The sequence below is a fragment of the Myodes glareolus genome, chromosome 4 (genome assembly GCF_982192425.1).
Source record: "Myodes glareolus chromosome 4, mMyoGla1.1, whole genome shotgun sequence".
NCBI classification, from domain to species: Eukaryota; Metazoa; Chordata; class Mammalia; order Rodentia; family Cricetidae; genus Myodes; species Myodes glareolus.
This window is the reverse complement of record NC_142029.1, coordinates 61229643-61251401: the sequence shown is the minus strand read 5'-3', so window position 1 is coordinate 61251401 and position 21759 is coordinate 61229643. Positions and strand designations below refer to the sequence as shown.

Genomic DNA, 21759 nt, shown 5'->3' with positions numbered 1-21759 from the left:
TGGCCTGCACGTATGCAGTGTACCACTGTGTGCAGTGCCACAGAGTCAGAGCAGGGCATTGCATTCTTTGGAACTGGAGTTACAGATCCTTGTATGCTCCAGTGTGGGTTTTGGGAACTGAGCCTAGGTCCTCCAGGAGAGCAGCTTATGCTCTTGTCTAATGAGCCACCTATCCAGCCTGATTCTTTCCATCTTGGAAAACTAAAACTGGGTACACTTTTTTTTTTTTTTTTTTTTTTTTTTTTTTTTTTTTTGCTTCGCCCGCCGCCTCCCTTCTAACTGGGTACACTTTTAGTCTTTAGTTTTGGCTATTAAAATGTTACCAAACAGGCCAGACATGGTGGCACACTTTAGTCCCAACATTGGGAGGCAGAGGCAGGTGGATGTATGTGAGTTTGACTGAGCTAGCCTGGTATGCAGAGCAAGTTCCAGGATAGCCAGGGCTACACAGAAACCCTATCCCCTGTCTCACCCCACCGCCGCCACTCAAAAGTTACAATGCAAATGAAATCATGTCATTTTAGAGCAGGCAAGGACTTAAAATTCCTATAATATGACAGAATGACATTAATAGATACATCATAACAATATAAGTTAATATTCAGTCTGTGCAGTTTTCTCCAAGTGTCTAAAAACCACCCTTCCACAGTTGGCTGTTTGAAGCAGAATCCAGTTGAGCTTGACTCATTACATTTAGTTGATATGTGGGAAAGCAGAAAATCTGGGAGACCAGGTAAATCTTATGAGAAAAAATTCTTAAATATTTTTATATCTAAAAATGAGATTCAAAAATAACTTCATGCTCTTTGAGTTATGTATTTACTTCAGTTCTACTCAGCTATTAAAATTATATACTCCATGCTCATTTTAGAAAAATGAGGACATCCTTTCTATAACTTTTTTTTTTTTAAATGTAGTTTTGGAACTCAAGGAAGCCATTGTTACAGATAGGGAAACTGTTTAAGAACAACATGGTTGGAATAGCCAGGGCTTTGATCTTTCCAGGGAATCCTAGTATAAAGGCCTAGTCATTGCAGCACAGCCCCTGACCTATCTCCCCATCAGTGTCACCTCCAGATGTGTCCACGCAGGCCATCACATCCCAGTGGGAAGCCTAAAGAGCTGCAAAGCTCTGATCTCCCTGTGCGCACCTCTGACCCCGCTGTGCCTACCTACCGACCAGTGCAGGTTGATTTGAAGAGCCTTCTGTCTCCTGATGTAATCACCCTCTCGGTGCCCTCCTTCCTTCCACTGTCTTTTGTGGAGTTGCAGTAGCTCCCCTCTTCGTTTAGTAAAACAATGCTGAATGCTTAGCGAGTAAGGAAAATTTCTGCTTCCTTGAAGTAATTTGTACATGAAAAGATTTCAAATATATTTACCTTTAAATGCTTCTAAAGTCAGCTGTTTAGGAGAAGTGATGATAATTTTAGTTGTTTCTGTGATTTTCTTACTTGCTTAATATTGAAAGAGGTATTCTTGATGCTAGTGCCACTGCAGGAATATAATGTGAGTTGCACAATTTACCATTTTTTGTAGTTAGATTTAAAAGGTAAAAATAAATTAATATATTTTATTTAACCCAGTATGTCAAATATTATCAGTTCAGAATTTGCATTCTTTTTTAAAACCAGGCCATTGGCACTCCCCTGTATGTTTTACAATTAGAACATTTCTAAAATCAGAGTAGCCACAGCTCAGTGATCAGTCTTCACATGTGTCTCTTACTGCTATAGTGCACAGTTCAGCCTGGGGTATCATTTCTAGTCAGTGTGAACACTGTCTTTTTACATGAGTGAAATAGTAGATGATTAAAGAAGACTTGATTTTCAAAACTGAGAAGCTAATTTAAAATAACAAATCTGGTTACACTGTTGTTTAACACAGCTAAAGCTTCAGAACTGAATTTGCTTTCAGTGTTACATAGCCATCTTAGTGTTACATAGCAATCTCAGTGTTACGTAAGCAATCACAGTGTTACATAGCAATCCCAGGGTTACATAGCATCCCAGTGTTACATAGCATCCCAGTGTTGTTACATAGCGATCCCAGTGTTACATAGCAATCCCAGGGTTATTACATAGTGATCCCAGTGTTGTTACATAGCAATCCCAGGGTTACACAGCGATCTATCCAGTGTTACATAGCGGTCACAGTGTTGAGTTTTCTGTGTTGTCTGTCCCCCAGAGCTCTCATTTGGGCAGAGGTTTCCAGCTGTGTCCTGTGAGCTCCAGGCTGGTGGATAGGTTAGGGTTGGAGTGAACTGAGGCTCAGCAAAGAGCCACAGACTTTTTCTCCTTCCTACCCTCAACCAATCTTTGTATTTACTTCTGCAGAGGGTTCTGTGGAAGATTTCCTCTTTGTAAGAAGATTAGATTGTTTTTGAAAGTGTGGAGACAATTGCATACATAGCAGTTAGCAGTCAAGCTGGGTTGACTGTCACACACACCATTCTAGGGATCTGGTTAAAAGACAAAACAATTGCCTCTACACTAAAGCCTTGAGCTCTCATTCACACAAACATTGTTTGTCTGTGTTTTTGCCTGTCCTCCCTCTCTCCCTCCTTCTCTCCCTCCTTCCCTCCCTCTCTTTCTCTCTCTCTCTCTCCCAGCAGCATCTTTGTGTCACCATAATATAAAGTACAAGAGTTTGATCCTGTATTATATACAGTAAAATCTTTAAATCTATAGCAGATGAATTCCACAGAGATATTTGTTTGAATTTCTAAAATAAAATTGTGTGTCTTTTTCTTAAAATATGTTTAAAATAAAGGAAATTTACCTTTACAAATGATTTATGTCTATTAGATAAAAAACCAGTTTAGGTACTGAATTAAAACTTGAGAAAACCAGAACATGGAAAGCCAAAATACTCAGCTGGCATGCAGAGCTGTAAGGCTAGGCACTGTACACCACAGGCCCATGACACAGTTACTTGAAATCCTTTCATTTGAGTAGACTTTGATAGTGATGCCACTGAACTAATTTCAGCTGTGTATATTTGGTTATAACTGTCAGCTCAGAAGTCTCCAAAATCCGCTGATTGAACCAGTCCTTCCTACAAGTACTTTTTCCTCAGTGAATACAGTTATTGATTATTTTATTGATTATTCTTTTATCACTTCTCTTTTCCTATTAAAAATCCCTAATAATAATTTCTAATAATAAAAAATTAATATTTTTTTAGGCTCAGCTTGCTAACCGGAAACAGAAATTAGAGTCTGTGGAGCTGTCCAGCCAGTCAGAAATCCAGCACCTGAGCAGTAAGCTCGAGCGGGCTAAGGACACCATTTGTGCCAACGAGCTGGAAATAGAGCGCCTCAATATGAGGGTCAATGATCTGATGGGGACCAATATGACTATCCTGCAGGAGCAGCGGCAAAAGGAGGAGAAACTGAGGGAGTCTGAAAAGTTATTAGAGGTGTGTGTTAGAATGCTTAGGTTAGGGAAACGCGTATGAGTGTCTTAAGACTGGTTGACCTAGAACTATGTTCCAGAAACCTCAGCTTCCTCCTTGAGCTGAGGCTGATAGCTCAGCCACTGACAGCTGTACTAATACTGCCCTTGTCATAAAACTTAAAGTCAGCCTCTCTGGTTGCTTTGCTCAGGAAATGGAAATGCTGTAATGTTATCTGACTCTTTTTGGGGGAGTATTTTGCAGACTCTGCAGGAAAAAGAGAGAGCTGAAGAAAAGTTGTAATAATGTCTGACTATTTTTCTTTTTTTCAGGCTCTGCAGGAAGAACAGAAAGGATTGAAGGCGAGTCTTCAATCTCAAGAAAACTTCATCCTTGAGGCAAAAATGCAGAAGGAGAAACTGCAAACAAAATTAAAGACAGTTGACACTCAGCACTCCATAGAAAGTATGAGGTCTGTTCGAATCTTAAGTATTATTCTGCCAGTCCATTTGAAGCCTTGGCATTGAATGCCGATTTTAATATTGAATATTTACATTTCTGTGTTTGATCATCTTGTCTGACTTGGTTTTAATTTATGAGTTAGATTCTCATTATCATAAAATTTCCATGGATAGTTTTGTCTCCTTTTCATTTGAGTCTCTATGATTCTGAGGATCATAAAATTGAGAACTCCGTATTTTTTCCTCATTGGCTGATGAACCTCCATGCTGTAGGAGACTAGGGCATAGCTGCTTGTCGTCAGTAACAACCTGTCACTGAGCTAGCCCTTTTGAAAACTGATTTTATTGTATTATTATTGTTATGTTTCGAAACAGGATCTTATGTATCCCAGGCTATCTTCGAAATTAATGCTTTGAGAATGACGTTGAGCTTCTGATCCTCCTGTGTTTACTTCTCAAGTGCTGGGTTTACCAGTACATGTGACCACACCTAGTCTCAGGGCTTCATGCATGCCATGGGAGTACTATACCAGCTAAGCTATATATCCCCAGCCTGGGTTTGTTTTTATAGATCTGTTATTTCTAGGTTTATAGTAAAAAATAATTAAGTAAATTTGTATAAGTCATACATCTCACTTGACCTTCTTATAATTTATCAGTTAGCAGTCAAGTTTCAACAAAGTGATTTTGCTATTTTATGTGGTTTTTCCCTTTGAAAAATATGCCAAACCTAGTAAAGATTAAATTGTTGCTGACTCTGGATTGTTCTCCTGGTATATATTTCTGTTTATCCACAAAGCAGACGACAAACTGAGCTTAATTACAAGTGCAGTTGGGACAGCAGGCTGGCTTTGCACTGTTCTCGTTACCAGAATAAGAGACCTGTTCCCTTCTTTTCCTGTCCTCCTCAGGCCGCTGGAGAACTGTCAGGTGGAAAGGAAGTTCCCTTCTCCAGGCCCAGGAGTCCTAGATAATGTGCTGTCACAGTTGGACTTCAGCCACACCAGCGAGGAGCTCCTGCAGGCAGAGGTGACTCGTCTTGAAGGCAGGTAGATAATTAGCTACATGTTTGAAACTTCAAGTTGTTAGGATGAACTTTGATCTTCATGTTGACTCAGTAAAATAATACAGTAGTGGAAAATACAGTTGATTTTTCCCCTTTAGCATTCATAATGGCCTTGCTTCCTAATTCATTGAAAACATAGAAGAGAATGTCCTATGTTTCTGCCAGTCTGCCTGCATCAGGGCCTGTGGTCTGCTGAGATGTCTGAGACTGACTTGCTCCTGCCCTGATTTCCTCTCTGGGCTCTTTCTTCAGAATGATTTATATGGACAGAAAGTATTCTGTGATCTCTTCCATTCTGAAAACAGTTAAACACTCTTTAAACCTTTTACCTGCATCAAAAAAAAAAAAATCTCCTCTTTCTTTGTTCTTCAAAATCAAATTCTTCAAGATTTGTGTATTCTGACTGTCCTCACTTCACCCTTTGCCTTTTTAGGCCTCCTATAGGGGCCTGAATTCAACTTTACTCTCTACTACTTCACTGAAACTGTTCTTGGAGAGGATGTAGTAGACACGTGTTATTTCCTTTCTCGCCTATATGGTATGATTTAGATTTTCTTGTCTATGAATTGAATTCTGGCTAATGGCATAGTATACTGTAGTATTTGTTGTATATAGCACAGTGTAGCACAGCATGGCACAGTGTAGCACAGCATGGCATAGTGTAGTGTATCATGGCACAGTGTAGCACAGCATGGCACAGTGTAGCACAGCATGGCACAGTGTAGCACAGCATGGCACAGTGTAGCATAGCATGGCACAGTGTAGCACAGCATGGCACAGTGTAGCACAGCATGGCACAGTGTAGCACAGCATGGCATAGTGTAGCACAGCATGGCACAGTGTAGCACAGCATGGCATAGTGTAGTGTATCATGGCATAGTGTAGCACAGCATGGCATAGTGTAGTGTATCATGGCACAGTGTAGCACAACATGGCATAGTGTAGTGTATCATGGCACAGTGTAGCACAGCATGGCATAGTATAGTGTATCATGGCATAGTGTAGCACAGCATGGCATAGTGTAGTGTATCATGGCACAGTGTAGCATAGCATGGCATAGTGTAGTGTATCATGGCACAGTGTAGCACAGCATGGCATAGTGTAGCACAGCATGGCACAGTGTAGCACAGCATGGCACAGTGTAGCACAGCATGGCACAGTGTAGCGCAGCATGACATAGTGTAGCACAGCATGGCACAGTGTAGCACAGCATTGCATAGTGTAGTGTATCATGGCATAGTGTAGCACAACATGGCATAGTGTAGCACAGCATGGCACAGTGTAGTACAGCATGGCATAGTGTAGCACAGCATGGCATAGTGTAGCACAGCATGGCACACTGTAGTACAGCATGGCATAGTGTAGCATTAGCATGGTATAGTGTAGCAGGTGATGCTTATTTTTGCCAGAGTTACAAACTTTATAGTTTTATATTTGTAAGCATTTTTTACTGGAAAGAGCTTGATAAATTGTTTTAAACTCATTTATCATAATTGCTTGTGTGTTAATTTTTTGTGTGTGCAAAAGGTCGGTGAAATATTTACCTAAATTATTAGCCATGCTGGTCGACAGTGGTGTATGCCTTTAATCCCAACACTCAGGAGGCAGAGACAGGCAGATCTCTGTGAGTTTGAGGCTAGAGAGAGTACTAGGACAGCCTGGTCTACAAGAGCTACACAAAACAAAACAGAAGTTAGCCATTAGGCAAACAGAGAACAAGAAGAGATGCCATTTTGCATTTCTAGGTTTTCTTTATACATTACATCCTTTTGTTTTCACTGTGCTGTTTCTGGAAGGCACTAGTATTGGGCGTGCTTTGTTTGCTCACACCCTCGACTTTACCCCTTTTGGAGTATGTGAGACATTCATGATCACTGTTGACTCTGTTTACTTTAGATGGACTCAAATAATGCTTATTATTATAACTAATTATTATTGTTATTATTATTTGATTTTTTGAGACAGGTTTCTCTGTGTACCTCTGGCTGTTCTGAAACTCTGTAGACCAGGCTGGCCTAGAACTCAGAGATCCACCTGTCTCTGCCTCTGGAGTGCTGGGGTTAAAGGCGTGTGCCATCACCATCCTGTGAGTTACTATTCTTTAAAGGTTGTTCTTGAGGTTTTTGTATAGTCTGGCATATGTGTCACTAAGGTGATGAGTTTCACTTGTGACAGTTCTTGGTGGCTTTCCCTCTCTCATACAGTTAGAGAAAAATCGTATGGCTGTAGTAAAACTGTTAGTAAAGTTGCTGGTACCTTTATAATTCTGTAACTAGTTCAGTTTAAACCAAGAGGAAGGAGTGGAGGTAAACACTGAAGTCAAAGCTACCTCAAAGGTTTGGGATGGACTTGCTGCATCTGGTTATGGGCAATTGGAAGGGACTTTTAACATGGGGTATGACGTTTAAGGTATTAGGAGGATGTATCTTGGGCATCAAGAGGGTACATTTAGGTAATCCATTTTATGGATTTCAAGAATTTTATTTATATGTGGTTGTATTTCTGCAATACAGTTTGGAATCTGTGAGTGCAACATGTAAACAGCTGAGCCAAGAATTAATGGAAAAATATGAAGAACTGAAGAGAATGGAAGGGCATAACAATGAGTACAGGACCGAGATTAAAAAGGTGAAGCCCTGTGTGCTTGGGTCACAAAGGTGGATGTATTTATGGGCCAAGGGGCGAGTGGGGAGACGATTAGTGAGGGAAAGACTAATGTTCAGGAGTGCGCTTGGTGGAAGTCTGGCTGGAAAGAAGAGGTTCAGTGAGGAAGGAAGGGAGGGATAAGAGGATGATGGGGAGATGATCAAAGTACATTGTGTATATGAATGAAATTGTGAAAGAATCAGCAAATTAAAAATGAAATTGAAATCTGTTCACGTCAAACTTTAAAACTTTCTTTTAAACATCATAATGATTTCCAAATAACTGTATTGTTTCTTATAAAAACATTTTTTGTGACCTGTCATTTAATATCTTCTCATTGGCTAAATATGTATTTCCTCTTTGCTATGATGCAGTTAGTGTCCTCATTGACTGTTGAGTTATTCAGAGCCTTTCTATTAGAGGGTCTTGGCCCAGGTATGCTAGTACACTATAGTCCTAGCACTTGAGAAGTGAAGACACAGGAAATCAGGGCTAGCTAGAATATATAAGATTGTCTCAAAATACCAACAATACATTGATAAAGGGCTCTGGCTTTGCTCTTTGTTGGTATTTATTTACTTGTTTGTATAGAGGCTTGGTCTTGCTATGTAGCTGAGGTTGGCCTCAAACTCACGATCCTCTGGCCTTTGAATTTTGACGTGTGTGACACCATGCGTGGTTTAATTACATTTTCATTACTTCTTGAGATTATTCCTAGTTTGCGTGTATTAGTGTGTACATGCATGTGCATGTACACACATGTGTTCATATATGTGCATAGAGCCCAGAAGTAGATGTTGGGTATCTGTCTATTGCTATCTCTTCCTGGACATTCATCCCCTCCTCTTTGAGACAGGATTTCTCAGGGGTTCTTGCTGAACTCAGTACTCATTGGTTAACTAGCCTAGCTGGTCTTTGATTCCAGGATGACCTGTGTCCTCTCTCCCTATGGTAGGGTTACAGACACACAAACTGCCAAAGCATGTTTTACTGGGTGCTAGGAATGTAGACAAGGCCCTCATGCTTCTCCTTTAGGGGCATCATAGCTTGAGCCATCTCCCCAAAAGCTCTTGCTCCCTTCTTCCTATTATCTTTTATGTCTGTTCTGTGAACCAGAAAACCTGATAAACAAACAAAAACAAAATTTTAATTTGTAGCCGTGAGAAGAATGAAAGCCTTAGGGCCCTCTACATAAATTGGACATAGACCTTGACATTGACGTTTGAGTAACTCATGCTCTTCTGATACTTAATACACGATTTTAAGTTTAACCACCAGACTTTCAGAATAATTATACAAGTTGGTAAGTTGCTCATTTTCTGTCTATTTAATCTAGGAATAATTTTATGTATTGAGTTAAGATAAGCATTGCCTTACTAATGTTTTATATATTTTCTTAGTTAAATTATGTCCATTTTAAATATTGATTTGTCAGTTTCATAATACATACTATGTACTGCTATCATATTCCCCACCAGTACCTTCTTCTGTCCCCCTTCTACAGCTGAGCTCACCTTTCCCATCTAGCCTCTCTGCTGCTTTCACTTTTTTTTATTTTTTTAGGACTACTGAGTTTAGTTAGGGTTCTTACATGAACATTGTTAGGGCTTATTTACTGGAGCAGTTTGCCAGTGACTACACCACCAAAAAAGGTGACACCCTTCCTTGGTAACCATTAACCAAGTGTCTTTCTCTCTAAGTATTTTTTGTCTTCTCGGGCCTGTGCATGCTAGGCAAGTGCTATTCCATTGAGCTGCATCCCCAAACCTCGCTTATTGAGACGGCATCTTCCAGTGAAGTTCAATCTGGCCTTGAAATCACCGACTAGAGCAGGCTGGTCTCAGTCTTAGGGTCTTCCTGCCTCTGACTGTGCCTCCTGAGTGCTAGAATTAACCCTGTGTACTATCATATGCCCAAATTCTAAATACCGTTTCTGCACTTTTGATGTTTATGTGCTTCTCTGTAGTTGAAAGAACAGATTCTGCAGGCTGATCAGACCTATAGCTCTGCGCTGGAAGGAATGAAGATGGAAATCTCCCAGCTGACTCGGGAGTTACACCAGCGAGATATCACTATTGCTTCTGCCAAGTGCTCTTCCTCAGACATGGAAAAGCAGCTGAAGACAGAGATGCAGAAAGCAGAAGAAAAGGCAGCTGAGCATAAGGTAAAGTCCACCCAGAGCTTTCTAATTGATATTTGCTTGTTTTGTTTTCAAAGAATGAATTTATTCAAGGTATAGCTTCCATATTTACCCCAGTGAGCTTTTAGTAGATACCTGTTTTGGATGGTCAGCTCGCAGTGTAGTGAGGATTGGTGGGGAGGTTTGATGGATACAGACAAGGAAAATAGATCCCCCAGTACTGTGTGGGCAAGGTGGTGGGCATAGCCAGGGAGTTCCCAGTCTAGAGTAAAGATATCTACTGCTGCAGTGGAGAATGGGTAAGGGTGGAAGAGACCCTGCATGCGGAGTGGGTGTGACACAGCGTGTGGCCTGAGCAGTGTGCAAAGGCTGTAGAGGGAAGTGATGGCTTCTAAGGATTCTTGCCTGGTTTGATTGGCTAGGCTTTGTGTTTGATTAGACTGGGATAGCAGAGTAGACTGTGAGAGAAGCTGTTATTGAGGGAGTTAAGTTTGGGCAGTTGAGTAATGCTCTGTAATGAGACAGAAGATAGCTAAAGGGTTGGGGAGGATGCTACAGTTCTTAGAGGGACACGGTAGGGAAGCTAGTGGAGGGGGTGTTGGCTCATTTGGCTTCAGATAAAGCCTGGAATTTTATCTGGGAAAATTGGTTAGTCGGCTCCACAGAAAGACTGGAATCCAAGGTTTAGTTTTAGAAGTCCTTGCAAGAAGTTGGCATTTGAAATTCCCCTTCCCCAGACATAGTGGCTTTAATGAAAAAGCAATAGAGTATGTACAAGAGCGACTTGAATCAGACTTAAGATATTTCTCAATTTGGGTTAAAAAAGATAATGGGAATCTGGGTGGTGGTGGTTAATCCCATCACTGGAAGGCAGAGGCAGGTGGATTTCTGTGAGTTCAAGGCTAGCCTGAACTAGCTAGGGTTCAGGAGCTAGTTCCAGGACAGCCAGGGGCCAATGCTGTTCTACAGGGAAGCCCTGTCTTGAAAAATAAAAACAAACAAACAAACACACAAACAAAAGAGACAGTGAGCTGGAGCTTTTAAAAAAGTAATGGTAAGGAAGTTCTACAGGCAGTTTCTGCTGAGGAAGAAGGTGTGAAAGAAGGCAGGAGGCTTTTCATAGAGATGGTCAAGCAGAAAAGCTCAGCAGGGCGGGGACTGAAATTAATTGAGCATTTTATGAAAGTGCAGTTCCATGTGGTGTTGGAAATTGGAAAGATCAGGGGTGGAGGCAGGTTGTGACTACGGGTTTACCCGTGACTCAAAACTTTCCCGCTCCCATCCATCACTGGGAGTGACATTTAATTGCATGCATGCTAGTTTACCTGCTAACACCTTTGACACATTATTTTTAAAAGGATGTGTGGGGCCTGGAAGATGGCTCAGTGGGTAAGAGCACTTGCTCTGTAAGAATGAGGACCTGAGTTCAGACTCCCAGAACCTACATAAAAAAAAAATCAAGCAAGGCTGCATGTTGTGTTTTGTTACTCCAGCATTGTGGGTGCAGGGTGGGGTGGGGTGGGCAGTGACAGGTGGATTCTGAGAACACGCTGGCCCTGATTTCTGCATACATGCATGGCAGGCACACCTGTGCCCTTATGTACATGCAACACACACACTATATGTGCATACTATATGAATGGAGGATGTAGATGAGAATAACTAGACTAGTGAAAATTATCCATGGAAAAGCTTTGTAAGATAATTTGATTTATGTGATTTTTTTTTCACCCTGATTTTCCTTCTTCAGAAGATTCTGAGTCAGCTAGAATCACTCAAGTTAGAAAATCGCCGTCTTTCTGAAACAGTGATGAAGCTGGAACTGGGCTTGCACGAGGTACCCACATAGACACTTAAGCTGTTGTACTTTTGAAGCCTTTGAAAGTAACTTGTAAATATTGATGTTAGTTGGAGTTATAATTAAACTAGTGGAACAGTTCCTTGGTCGGTGTAGTCGCAGATGAGATGCAAGTATTCTACTGCCAGAGCTTTTGCTGCAGCAGTAGACTAGTCTCCTGTCCTGTGTGAGACTCGGTGCTCTCGGCAAGTGGAGTGTCTGCAGTAAGTGTGAAATGGATCCTGGTGCTGGTCCCAGTCCTGTGTTCTTGTGCTCACAGTGTCTTTTTATTATAAAGTATGCCATCTTTGAAATAATTCAGTTTTTATTGCATTTCAACGAACTGTAATTCATTTAGTCAAATAGTCTAGAATATTTAGTAAGTGCTAGATTGAACACTGGATGAATGATCAAATTCTTGATTCTAAAGATATTCCGCTAATTTAATAGAGACTGTGAGAAATACATATAAGCTACTGTGAAATCAGAGAGAACAAGATTGACTTATAGGCAGTGTGATGCTCTTTAAACATTTTATTACAAAATTCTTATGATTTATAAAATGGTACATCTATTCTGACCCATCTTTTTTTGGTATAGGTCAAATGTCTGAAGACTGAATTCTTTTTTCTGAACTTCTAGGGAGTGTTCTGCCTCCAAAAAGATGTATAGTCACACAAGGCTCTCTATTTGCTCCCAAGTAGTTCCAATTTCACAATCATGGAGGCTGAGATGGAAGAAAATGCAAAAGGCTAGAAGAACACTTACTTCCAACTAGAAAAATAGGGGACTATTTCTGTAATCTTTCAGATGGGTAAGATTCTCTGAGCATCATGAAGCCATAAAGGATTTTACAACATAAAGATGTAAAATTTCTGGATGACAAAAGACTCCATTAAAAAGACTAATAATAGAAGCCAGGTGTGGCAGCTCATGTTTATAAACCCAGCTACTCAGGAGGCTGAGGCCAAACTGGGCAAGACCCTGTCTCAGAATAAAAGTAACAGCAGAAGAACTGGGAGTGTATCTTAGATGGAGAGCAGTTGCCTAGCACGAGGTTCTGGATTTGATATCCCTTGCACCGCAAAAGGAGTAAAAAAATAAAAAAATAAATAAATAAATATAAAACAAATGACAGACAAGGAGAAGTAATCTATAAGCAGACACAGGATATCAATAAATAAGAATGTCCCAAAGAGTAATAGGAAAGGGATACAGAAGGAAAATGGCAAAGAACTGAGTAGATGTTTCATGGAAATTTAAATTCAAGTGAGTGAGGGAAGCTGTTTAATTTCCCTAATAACCAACAATTTTAAAAATAAAATTTCTCTTGCTAATGGACTTGATAAGCTTTAAAAAGCTAATGTATGGGTTCTGTTGGCAAATATTAAGAGAACAGGTTCTGCTGTGCACATTGATATGACCTTCAGGAAAGTTTGTCCGTGGACATCAAGCTGTAAATACATATAGCCCCAAGTACACCTGGGTATTTGCAACTGTGATATCAATAGTCATGTTCTTCAGTGTCCCCAGCAGTTTGCATTCCCAAAGAACCCATCTTGTAGGAGTAAATGTCTAGAAGTGGGCACAGCAGTATTGTGAAATAAACTGGTCACTAAGATGGTTGGTCTGTGACTGTACTGTGAAACATGCTGTCTTTAATACAGCAGTTGGAAATATTCATTCAGTTTTGCCCCCACTCTACATCCCTTTGATATAGTGAAAGTTTTTTTTTAAAGCACAAACTCATATGGATGGGGAAAAATAGGAGAAGAGACAATAGCCAAACATTTAGAAAATGTTTGCTTTTATTTTTGTGTGTTTGGTGGATGCTTGTCTTCATGTGTGGGGGCACATGTGTGTATGTGTGTGCATGAATGGAATCTAGAGATTGGCACTTGGCATCTTAATACCGAGGCAGGGTCTCTCACTTGAACCCTGAGTTCGCTGACTTGGCTGATCTAGTTATACCTTGCTCCGGAGATCCTGTTTCCTCTTTCCCAGTTTTATAGGCAGTCTACCAGTCCGCTCAGCCAGCATTTACATGAGTGTTATAGATCTGAACACTGGTCCTCTTGCATGGCAAGTACTTTGCCAACTGAACCGTCTTCTCAGTCCTATAACTAAACATTTTATAAAGGAAGTGGAAGATGGATGGAGTGCAGGGGTTGGGAAGCCAGTTAGCTAACGAGCTGTCTGGCTTAGTGACTGGATGGATGGATGATAAATGGGTGGATTAGTGGGTGAGTGGATAAGTAACTGAGTGGGAGTATGGACAACAAATGACCTTGTATGCCCTGATAAAGCCAACACTGAGTGAATAGTAATTCATGAACTAATCTGATTTATACTACAGAATCCTTTAAGAATATGTGATTTGGCAGTGTTAAAGATTTGCAGGGGGGGGCTGGAGAAATGGCTCAGCGGTTAAGAGCACTGACTGCTCTTCCAGAGGACCCGGGTTCAATTCCCAGCACCCACATGGCAGCTCTCAACTGTCTGAAAGTCCAGTTCCAGGAGACTTGACACCTTTATACCAATGCACATAAAATAAAAGATAAATAAATCATAAAATTAAAAAAAAAAAAGATTTAGGGGCCTGGGGCTGGAGAGATGGCTCAGAGGTTAAGAGCACTGACTGCTCTTCCAGAGGTCCTGAGTTCAATTCCCAGCAACCACATGGTGGCTCACAGCCATCTGTAATGAGATCTGGTGCCCTCTTCTGGCCAGCAAGCAGACAAACAGAACACTGTATACATAATAAATAAGTAAATAAATAAATAAATAAATAAATCTTTTTTAAAAAAAGAAAAAGATTTAGGGATACAGTGATTCCCTGTTCACATTCAGAACTGAGAGCTTTCAGGAATGTCACAGTCGGACTCTGCCCAGTGTTCTGTGCAGCTGAGCTTCTCCTGAATCCTAGTGGGAACACTGACCCTTCTTTACCACACTAAGTACAGGCCTGCTACCCAGTTGTCAGGCTACCTTCACCGTTCATGTTCCTGGAGTAGTTGTTAATAAACCACTAGGTCTTGGAGATTCCAGAAAGATGCATGGAAAGACAAGTATTATGTGTGTGTGTGTGTGTGTGTGTGTGTGTGTGTGTATTTTAATGTATGTGCAGTGATTCTCAACCTTCCTAATGCGTTGACTCTTTAATACAGTTCCTCACATTGTGGTGACCTCCAACCATAATTTTTTTTGTTGCTACTTTATAAATGTAATTTTGCTACAGTTATGAATTGTAATATAAATAATTTTGGAGATAGAGGTTTGCCAAAGGGGGTTGTAGCCCATTGGTTGAGAAACGCTAGTTTAATGATTTTTAGACATCAAAGTGGTAAAAAAATCCTGTCAGTCTTAGCTTTCTGTGGTTCCAGAGTTACATACAGTGTGGATATCTTGTACAAATTATCAAAACATAATTATTAGGAAGTACTTTTTTCATGCTACCACCTGGGAAGGTGAGATTACTTTTCTAAATTAATCTAATTATGGTAATGAAAGCAGCAGCTCTGATGAATATTGATGGGTGGTAGTTGACAGTGTAATCCCGTGTCCTGCAAATATGCTTCTCTGAGATGTCAGACATGGGCAGCTACTGAAAGATCTTGTAATTCCTAGCTTACAGGTTTTTGTACACGTTTGTGACTTGACAGGTAAATTATGTTTATCAGAACACTATTTACAAGCTTGCTTTCACAATTTTTTCTTTACAGACAATGAAATGCTAAACTGTAAAGATCACCATTTTTTTTAGAATGCTAATTGAAATCTATCATTAGAAAACAAAAGTAGACCTGTATTATCAAGAAATGAGATGCACGGTCCTAGAACTAAGACCAGATCACAGTAGTAATTCCTGCCATGTGCTTGAGTCCTGCTTTTATGTCACCTAACTTTATGCCAGAATTTTTTAGAACCTTGTGTTTAAATTACTTTCTTTGAATTAGTTCTTTTTATTTTCTTTTACAGGTATTCTGTGTGTGAGCGGAGGTAGGGTGGGAAGGGAGCCCCTCATTCTTCTTTAAGAGCTGTTTTATTCTTGATTTCTCCTGTCTCTTATTCTTGAAGCTTTCCTCTGTCCTCTTTCTGTCCCTTATATGTTCATATAAAGGAAGCCATCCTGCCCCCATTTTCTCCTCCCTTTCCTCTAGGAAGACTGATGCTTTCTCTGTGTTCTACTTAACATGGCTAAAGACAAATTTTCAGTTTCTTTAAGTAAAGCCATGGATTAATAAAACTAAAAAAGAAACTATTTCAGCCAGCACCATTGTAGATTGATTGTATGTACCCTTAAACACACGAGTGATTGTAGTATTCTTTTTCCATTAGGCAAAAGAGATTTCACTAGCAGACCTTCAGGAGAATTATATTGAGGCATTAAATAAATTAGTGTCTGAAAATCAACAACTCCAGAAAGATCTGATGAACACCAAGTCTCAGCTGCAGCATGCTACTCTCGTGTGTAAAAAAAAAGATGACAGGATCTTTAAACCAACACACACCAGAGCAGCCGAGTTCAAGAACACAGAACTTAAGTAAAGTTTCTTAAAAGTCTCTTTGAAATGTGTGTGCTGCAATGTGATTTCCTCTGCTTTGAGAAGTAGTCATCACAGGCTCTGGGTTTAATTCTGACTACACAAGCGGCTCAGGTGGTTCGGCCCTTATTTCGTTACAGCTTTTGTTCTGTGCACCCTGGATGTAGTGTAAACACCATCTTGTTCCCCAGAGCCTTTCCATACTACTTCCCACCACCTCTGTCCCACCTGTTCCATAAGAAGTAAAACATGGCTTTTTATAAAAAGCATCCATTGTATTTTTGGTTAATTAATTTTAGGTTATTACCATAAGAAAGATTCATTCAATGAGAAGCCAAGTGGCTTCAGCTCATCATATGTAGCTTGTGTGTTTTCCAGTCAGAAGCCTTTGGTGGCACCCCACCACTGCTTTCACCCACAGTGGCATTATGTGTCTTCTCTGGGCATAGGGCTGCCCTGCCTGCTCACTCTGAATCACAGTGGCAGCTTGTTTGGCCTCTGTGTGGTGGAAGCATGAGAGTAGGGCTTGAATGAGTGAGGAACACATGTCCCCAAGTGGGCTGCTCCTTTGTAAGTGACAGTGCCTCGCTACTTAGCCTCTTATTTAACATTCAAATGAGCATACTTCTTTCAGCATTTATCAGAAAGAAAAGTTGCTACAATTTTTCATTTATTTTGTTTTCTAATCTGCTATCCAGGCCAACCCATGGCCACCAGCACAGACATGATGGAATAAAGACTGAGCAGTATAAAACAGGTCACCACTCGCCTCGAGAACAAATATTGGGTAGCAAAGACCCCATGGCCAGGGGCCCCAGTCCCCGGAGTTCTCACATCAGCCCTGACAGCTCCACCGTGTCTCTGCCTTCCAACTTTCTGTGCCATGCTCACTCTTTGCCTTCAATACTAGATATAAACGATGCCAACTTTTCTGACGTCCTGTCTGACTGTATGAATGACCAAGAAGAGTTTGTGTCTTCGGTATGGAAATTTTCTGATCTTAACATTTATTTTATTTTTCATTTTAAGCTGGAGAGGGTATTTTGTTTTTGTTTGTGATTTTTTTCTTACCGGGTCCCAGTCAGTGCCCTTTATTATTTTCACACATTGCCACCATGCAGTTTTACTTGTGAAAGCACATTCAGCCATCATGACTTCAAACTCACATTCTGAAATATGAGTGTAGGTATCCACTGACGTTAGCCTGCACCTTCCTGCTTGCCTTTTCCAGAGAGGACTGACTGTGCTACAGCGATTGCATCAAGGGCTGTTTTCTGGATGCCAGCAGAGTCCCAAAGCATGGATAGAGAAAGGAAAAGAGGAGCTGGTGTTAGGTGGCAGAGGATGGTGCATCTGAGGTGTGCAGTGTGTGATTTAGGTACCTGTAGTGGCCCCGGTGGTAGAGGCCATCTTTGACCTTGTGCTGGTCTCTCGTCCCCACCACTGGACTCTATTGTTCTTTGTCCTCAGTAGGGAAGTACTTGTGTTGGACAGTCATTGTCTGTTGTCAGCTGTGGTTGTATCCTTGTAAAAGTTCAGTAATCTTGATTTTTGTAAAATGTGTCAGCAATTTCATGGAAATATTCCCCTTTAGTTGTCAAGTACATGTTTGTTTTACTTACATGTAGTAAAAAATAAAACAAACAAACAAAAAACTCATCACCCAGAAAAGTGACTTTCTTCCTAAGTTTGACAGCACACCTTCTCTGACCTGCGATGATGTGGATTTTATTGATGTTGCTTTTTCTGATTAGTGTGAGCATCCATGTATTTCCCTTCAGAAGTACTCGATATTTGGTGCTAGCATAGTTGTCCTGATTATTCAGCAGTTGCCTGCTTGCCTGCCCATTAGACTTTTCTGTAGTCCTGCTGTGCCCATGTGTGGACATACACAAAACAGGAGAGCTGGTTTACACGTTCCTAATGGAGGTGGTACAGGGCAGCCTCATCCTGCATTTCTGTCTCAGTGTTCACGTGGTGATGCTGGGTAGCACCGTGCAGTTAGCGTGCTGTCAGCCCTGGGAAAGTCATTTCTCACTCTAGAGACCTACTTCTGTCTTGTCAGATGGAGACAAGGGACTTCCAGGGTGTATGTATGTCTATACTTTACTCTGGAGGCAGCAGTTTGTGCTAACTCAGCATTCAGGGTAATGTTCAAATATAACTGTAAATGAGGGGTAGATTTCCTATATTACCTTCAAAAATCTGAGATCTGAAACATCACCAGATCCAAGAATTGCAGATCAAAGACCATGAAGTGAAATTTTGAGAAAGGGATAAAAGTATTGATTCTTAACCAGCATCCAATTTGTTTTCTGTAGATTTCAGTGCTGTAAAGTGAGAGTGATGTTTAGAGTCTGAAGTAGCAGGCATTGGCTGTGTTCTTGTCTGAGTGGCAGGCAGACACTCAAGTCTGAGCTGAGATCCTGTCCAACTAGTGACGAGCTTTTCTATACCAATTTTACTCTTCATATAGACACTGCTTGGGTCAGAAAGAAAGAGACCTGTGGTGCAATGTTTTCAGAACTTTACCTTCCTTTTTCTTGACATTAAGATAAAAATATTTCTTCAGAGGGAAATTCCCTTTGCATTGCTAGGCAGAAAATATCACAGATAGTGTCAGAGCATCCACCCCTGCTTCCTAACACATGTCACGGTTTGTCCCTCTCCCAGTGCTCGCTGCCCGTCTCTCCTCTGGGATCCATAGCTACCAGGTTCCTGGAGGAGGAGGAGCTCCGGTCTCACCATATTCTAGAGCGCCTGGATGCACACATTGAAGAGCTGAGAAGAGAAAGTGAGAGGACGGTGAGGCAGTTCACGGCCCTCGTGTAGCCCTGGACAGCCGCAGACAGAAGACTTGGTTATAAAGTTGTAATACAGACGATGCCCGTGAGAGCAGCGGTGAAGGATCTGCGCTAATTATTTTCACTGACTTGTTTGAAAGACTTCTCCCAACAGTAACTTGTGAGAATAAACCAATTTGCAGACTTTTCTCACATGAATATTTATTACCACAAAGCAATATTTTTTCTTTCTGACTGAAATGTGAATAGCTGTGTACTAATTACAATAAAGATTTTCTAATGCAGTTTGAAAATAAAGAAACTACAGCACTTCCCTTAGGGAAGTATGTAGTGGAAGCCTGGCTCTAAAGTTGCGCAGCTGGCTTCTTACCCTTTCTTACCATGTTACATGCAAGGTCTGGCTAGAAGTGTGTGAAGGGCATGGTGAAATCCTTGGCTAGGAGGCGTTTGTCCCACCCCCAGGTCAAAGAGTGCATGGGGCTCCTGGGACAGCCAGTGAATGCTCAGCAATTGCATGCTGAGGAGAGAGTCAGGTGGGAGACAGGGTTTGAAGCCACACCATTGACAACCAAGGAGGTGTGGAGAGAGAAGAGCGGGGTCCTGGGCAGCAAAGGATCACAGGAGCCAGACCAGTACAGGAAGTGGAGTATGCAGGTAAGACAAGGAGAAGGCACACACTGTTCTTGCCAGCTCAGGGACCCAGAACCTTCCATTCCCCCTGCTAGTGGGTCCTTCCCATCAGCATACAAACATCCTATTGTTTCTTCTTCCTTCAAAGAGAAACAGGAAAACTGGTCATCTCCATACGATTTGCTCCTTTCCAGCAAACATTTCCATAAACAGCTGTTGGCAGTGATGGTTCTGGTTGGTCTCCTCTCTCCTGAGCCCTCTTCACTCTAACGTTGCTCTCCTGCCACGGAGGACACTATCAACCTAAGCTTTGCACATTGTTCCCGTCCTCCATTGCTCCTGCAGGCTCCCTTCTGTCTGCCTGGCCTCTCCACATCATTCGCCATCACTGGAGGGCTCCAGATGGCTTTCCTCACTTAGCACACTCTTCTCTAGAACATTCCATTCTGTTGCCAGGCTCTTACGACCATGTAAAGCCAATGTACTCTACAGTCAAGGAATGAGAGCGGTCTCCGGTTGGTGAGATGCCTTTGCTTGGTGGTCCTGGACGGGTCCAACACTCCGCATTTCCAGCAGAGGACTCTGGGCTTGTCCTCTGGCTAAGAGTCACCTCAGGACTGGGCTTGTGTTTGCTGGCTCCTCCGTGTTACTCTTAACTCCTTGCCATGTGCTCTGCCCAGTTTATCGGGAGCCCCTGCTGCTTCTGCTTGTCTCAGCTCCCCCACTGCTGTCTTCTACAGCACAAGCCTGCTCCAGACTACACAGACTCTCACCTAAAGTCTGGGCATGGCCTCCCACCTGGTACCACTCCAGTACCGGACACCAGTAATTCACCTTCACAGAGTGTCCAGAGCTACACTCTCAGACCAGGAATGAAATGTCACTGCTTCCCACTTTGTGACCTAAGGAGGCTTCTTACTGCACTCCGAACAAAACTCAACTGTGTTGTGCCTACAGAGCCTCCATGACCTTGGCCTGCACATGGTCCTCACTGTGCCTCCCTCAGTGAGCTGCTCATATTAGGTTTCCTAGAGGTTTCTCTGTGGGCTCTTCATCCTCCGAGAAGACTTTGTTACTTGAATTATACGTCTTGGGGCAGGGCCTTTGCTGCCCCATTCCTCGTGGGGTCCTCACACACTGCACAAGCCCATCTTCTTGGAGGCACTCAAATGCGTTGAGCCAGTGATAAATGTCGGTTGTCCGTTAGATGCCCACATGCCGCTCTCCTCCTGCTCTGGATGCTTTCCTTCTGGTCTCTTCTGCCCACAGCCTGCCGCTGCTGTTTTACCCCACAGCACCCAGATGCTTGGCTGCCATAACCTGTGTGATGGGAGTGGCCAGGGGCAGGGAGCTGCTCTTGCTTTCCTGAGCACGCCCCATAACAGCACCAGCCTCGCTCTGCTGCCTTCCCTGACCTCTGTTCCCGAGGGCTGAACGGCACGCTGCTCTTCAGATAGTGCTCAGTAATCATAGTGGGTGAGTTCAAATGTTGACCGTCGGCCTTCATTGTACTTCTCTGTAGAATGAAAGTACTGTTCCTGGGGTTAAGAGGAGTTACTGAAGATGTATTTCTAAAGCACTGTTTAGGCTCGGAAAATGCTGGTTCTGTAGGTTAGTCTGAAGGGGTTTTTGAATTTCCGAGTCTCCCAAGCTTCAGATGAAAGGTTTCTATGTTGTGTCCTATCAGGGAGGAGAGGACAGCCCAGTCCCTGGGAGCAGTCAAGGAATCATGAGGTGTTATGAATTTCCTTAGAATTACACTGTGCTTTCGCAAGAGCTGAAGCAGTCTGTTGTCTAAATTTGTAGAACGTTGGATTGTAGTTATTCCCTGGACTTTGGTTTTTCAAATTTCTTACTACCCAAATTTGTCCAAACTAAGTAAATTTGTTTCTTAGCAGTTTTTTTTAAAACTGTGACTGCTCAGGGCAAATGAGATGATAAGGGATGTGACGTTTACTTTGTTGTTGAGTCAGGGTCTCTTGTTGCCCAGCCTGTCCTGGAGCATCCTAGGTAGCCAAGGGCAGCCTTCTGCCTTCACAGCACTGGCGTGTCTGAGGATGAAGTCTTCCGTCACTGTTTACAGACACTGCTGTGTCACATGACTTGGGTCATTCTGCTTGCCCTGGATTCGCGACAAATTTGTGTCTAGATTCTAGGAAGCAGTGGCAGTCATTTTCCCCACTTTATAAGGAAGTTAAAATGGCCTGTAGAGGGCCCTGGAGCCCTCCCTCTAGCAGA

At 41.9% G+C, this 21759-nt stretch overlaps 1 protein-coding gene across 11 annotated transcripts in view; it reads left to right on the top strand.

Annotated features, from left to right (window-relative positions):
• The window catches only part of Cep63 (centrosomal protein 63), a 45666-nt gene extending 26587 nt beyond the window's left edge, over positions 1-19079 (top strand). For 6 of the 11 annotated variants that reach the window (XM_048417621.3, XM_048417618.3, XM_085689628.2 and 3 more), the window contains 9 exons: positions 3184-3417; positions 3726-3865; positions 4766-4903; positions 7434-7548; positions 9533-9730; positions 11457-11543; positions 15882-16087; positions 16786-17068; positions 18761-19079. In XM_048417621.3, coding sequence (XP_048273578.2) covers positions 3184-3417; positions 3726-3865; positions 4766-4903; positions 7434-7548; positions 9533-9730; positions 11457-11543; positions 15882-16087; positions 16786-17068; positions 18761-18919 — 1560 coding nt within the window. In that variant the 3' untranslated portion in view covers positions 18920-19079. Of the gene's footprint in view, positions 1-3183; positions 3418-3725; positions 3866-4765; positions 4904-7433; positions 7549-9532; positions 9731-11456; positions 11544-15881; positions 16088-16785; positions 17069-18760 lie in introns of those variants that run through there. The other 5 variants (XM_085689633.2, XM_048417622.2, XM_085689631.2 and 2 more) reach the window with 4 other exon arrangements.
• Positions 19080-21759: the final 2680 nt, after the last annotated feature.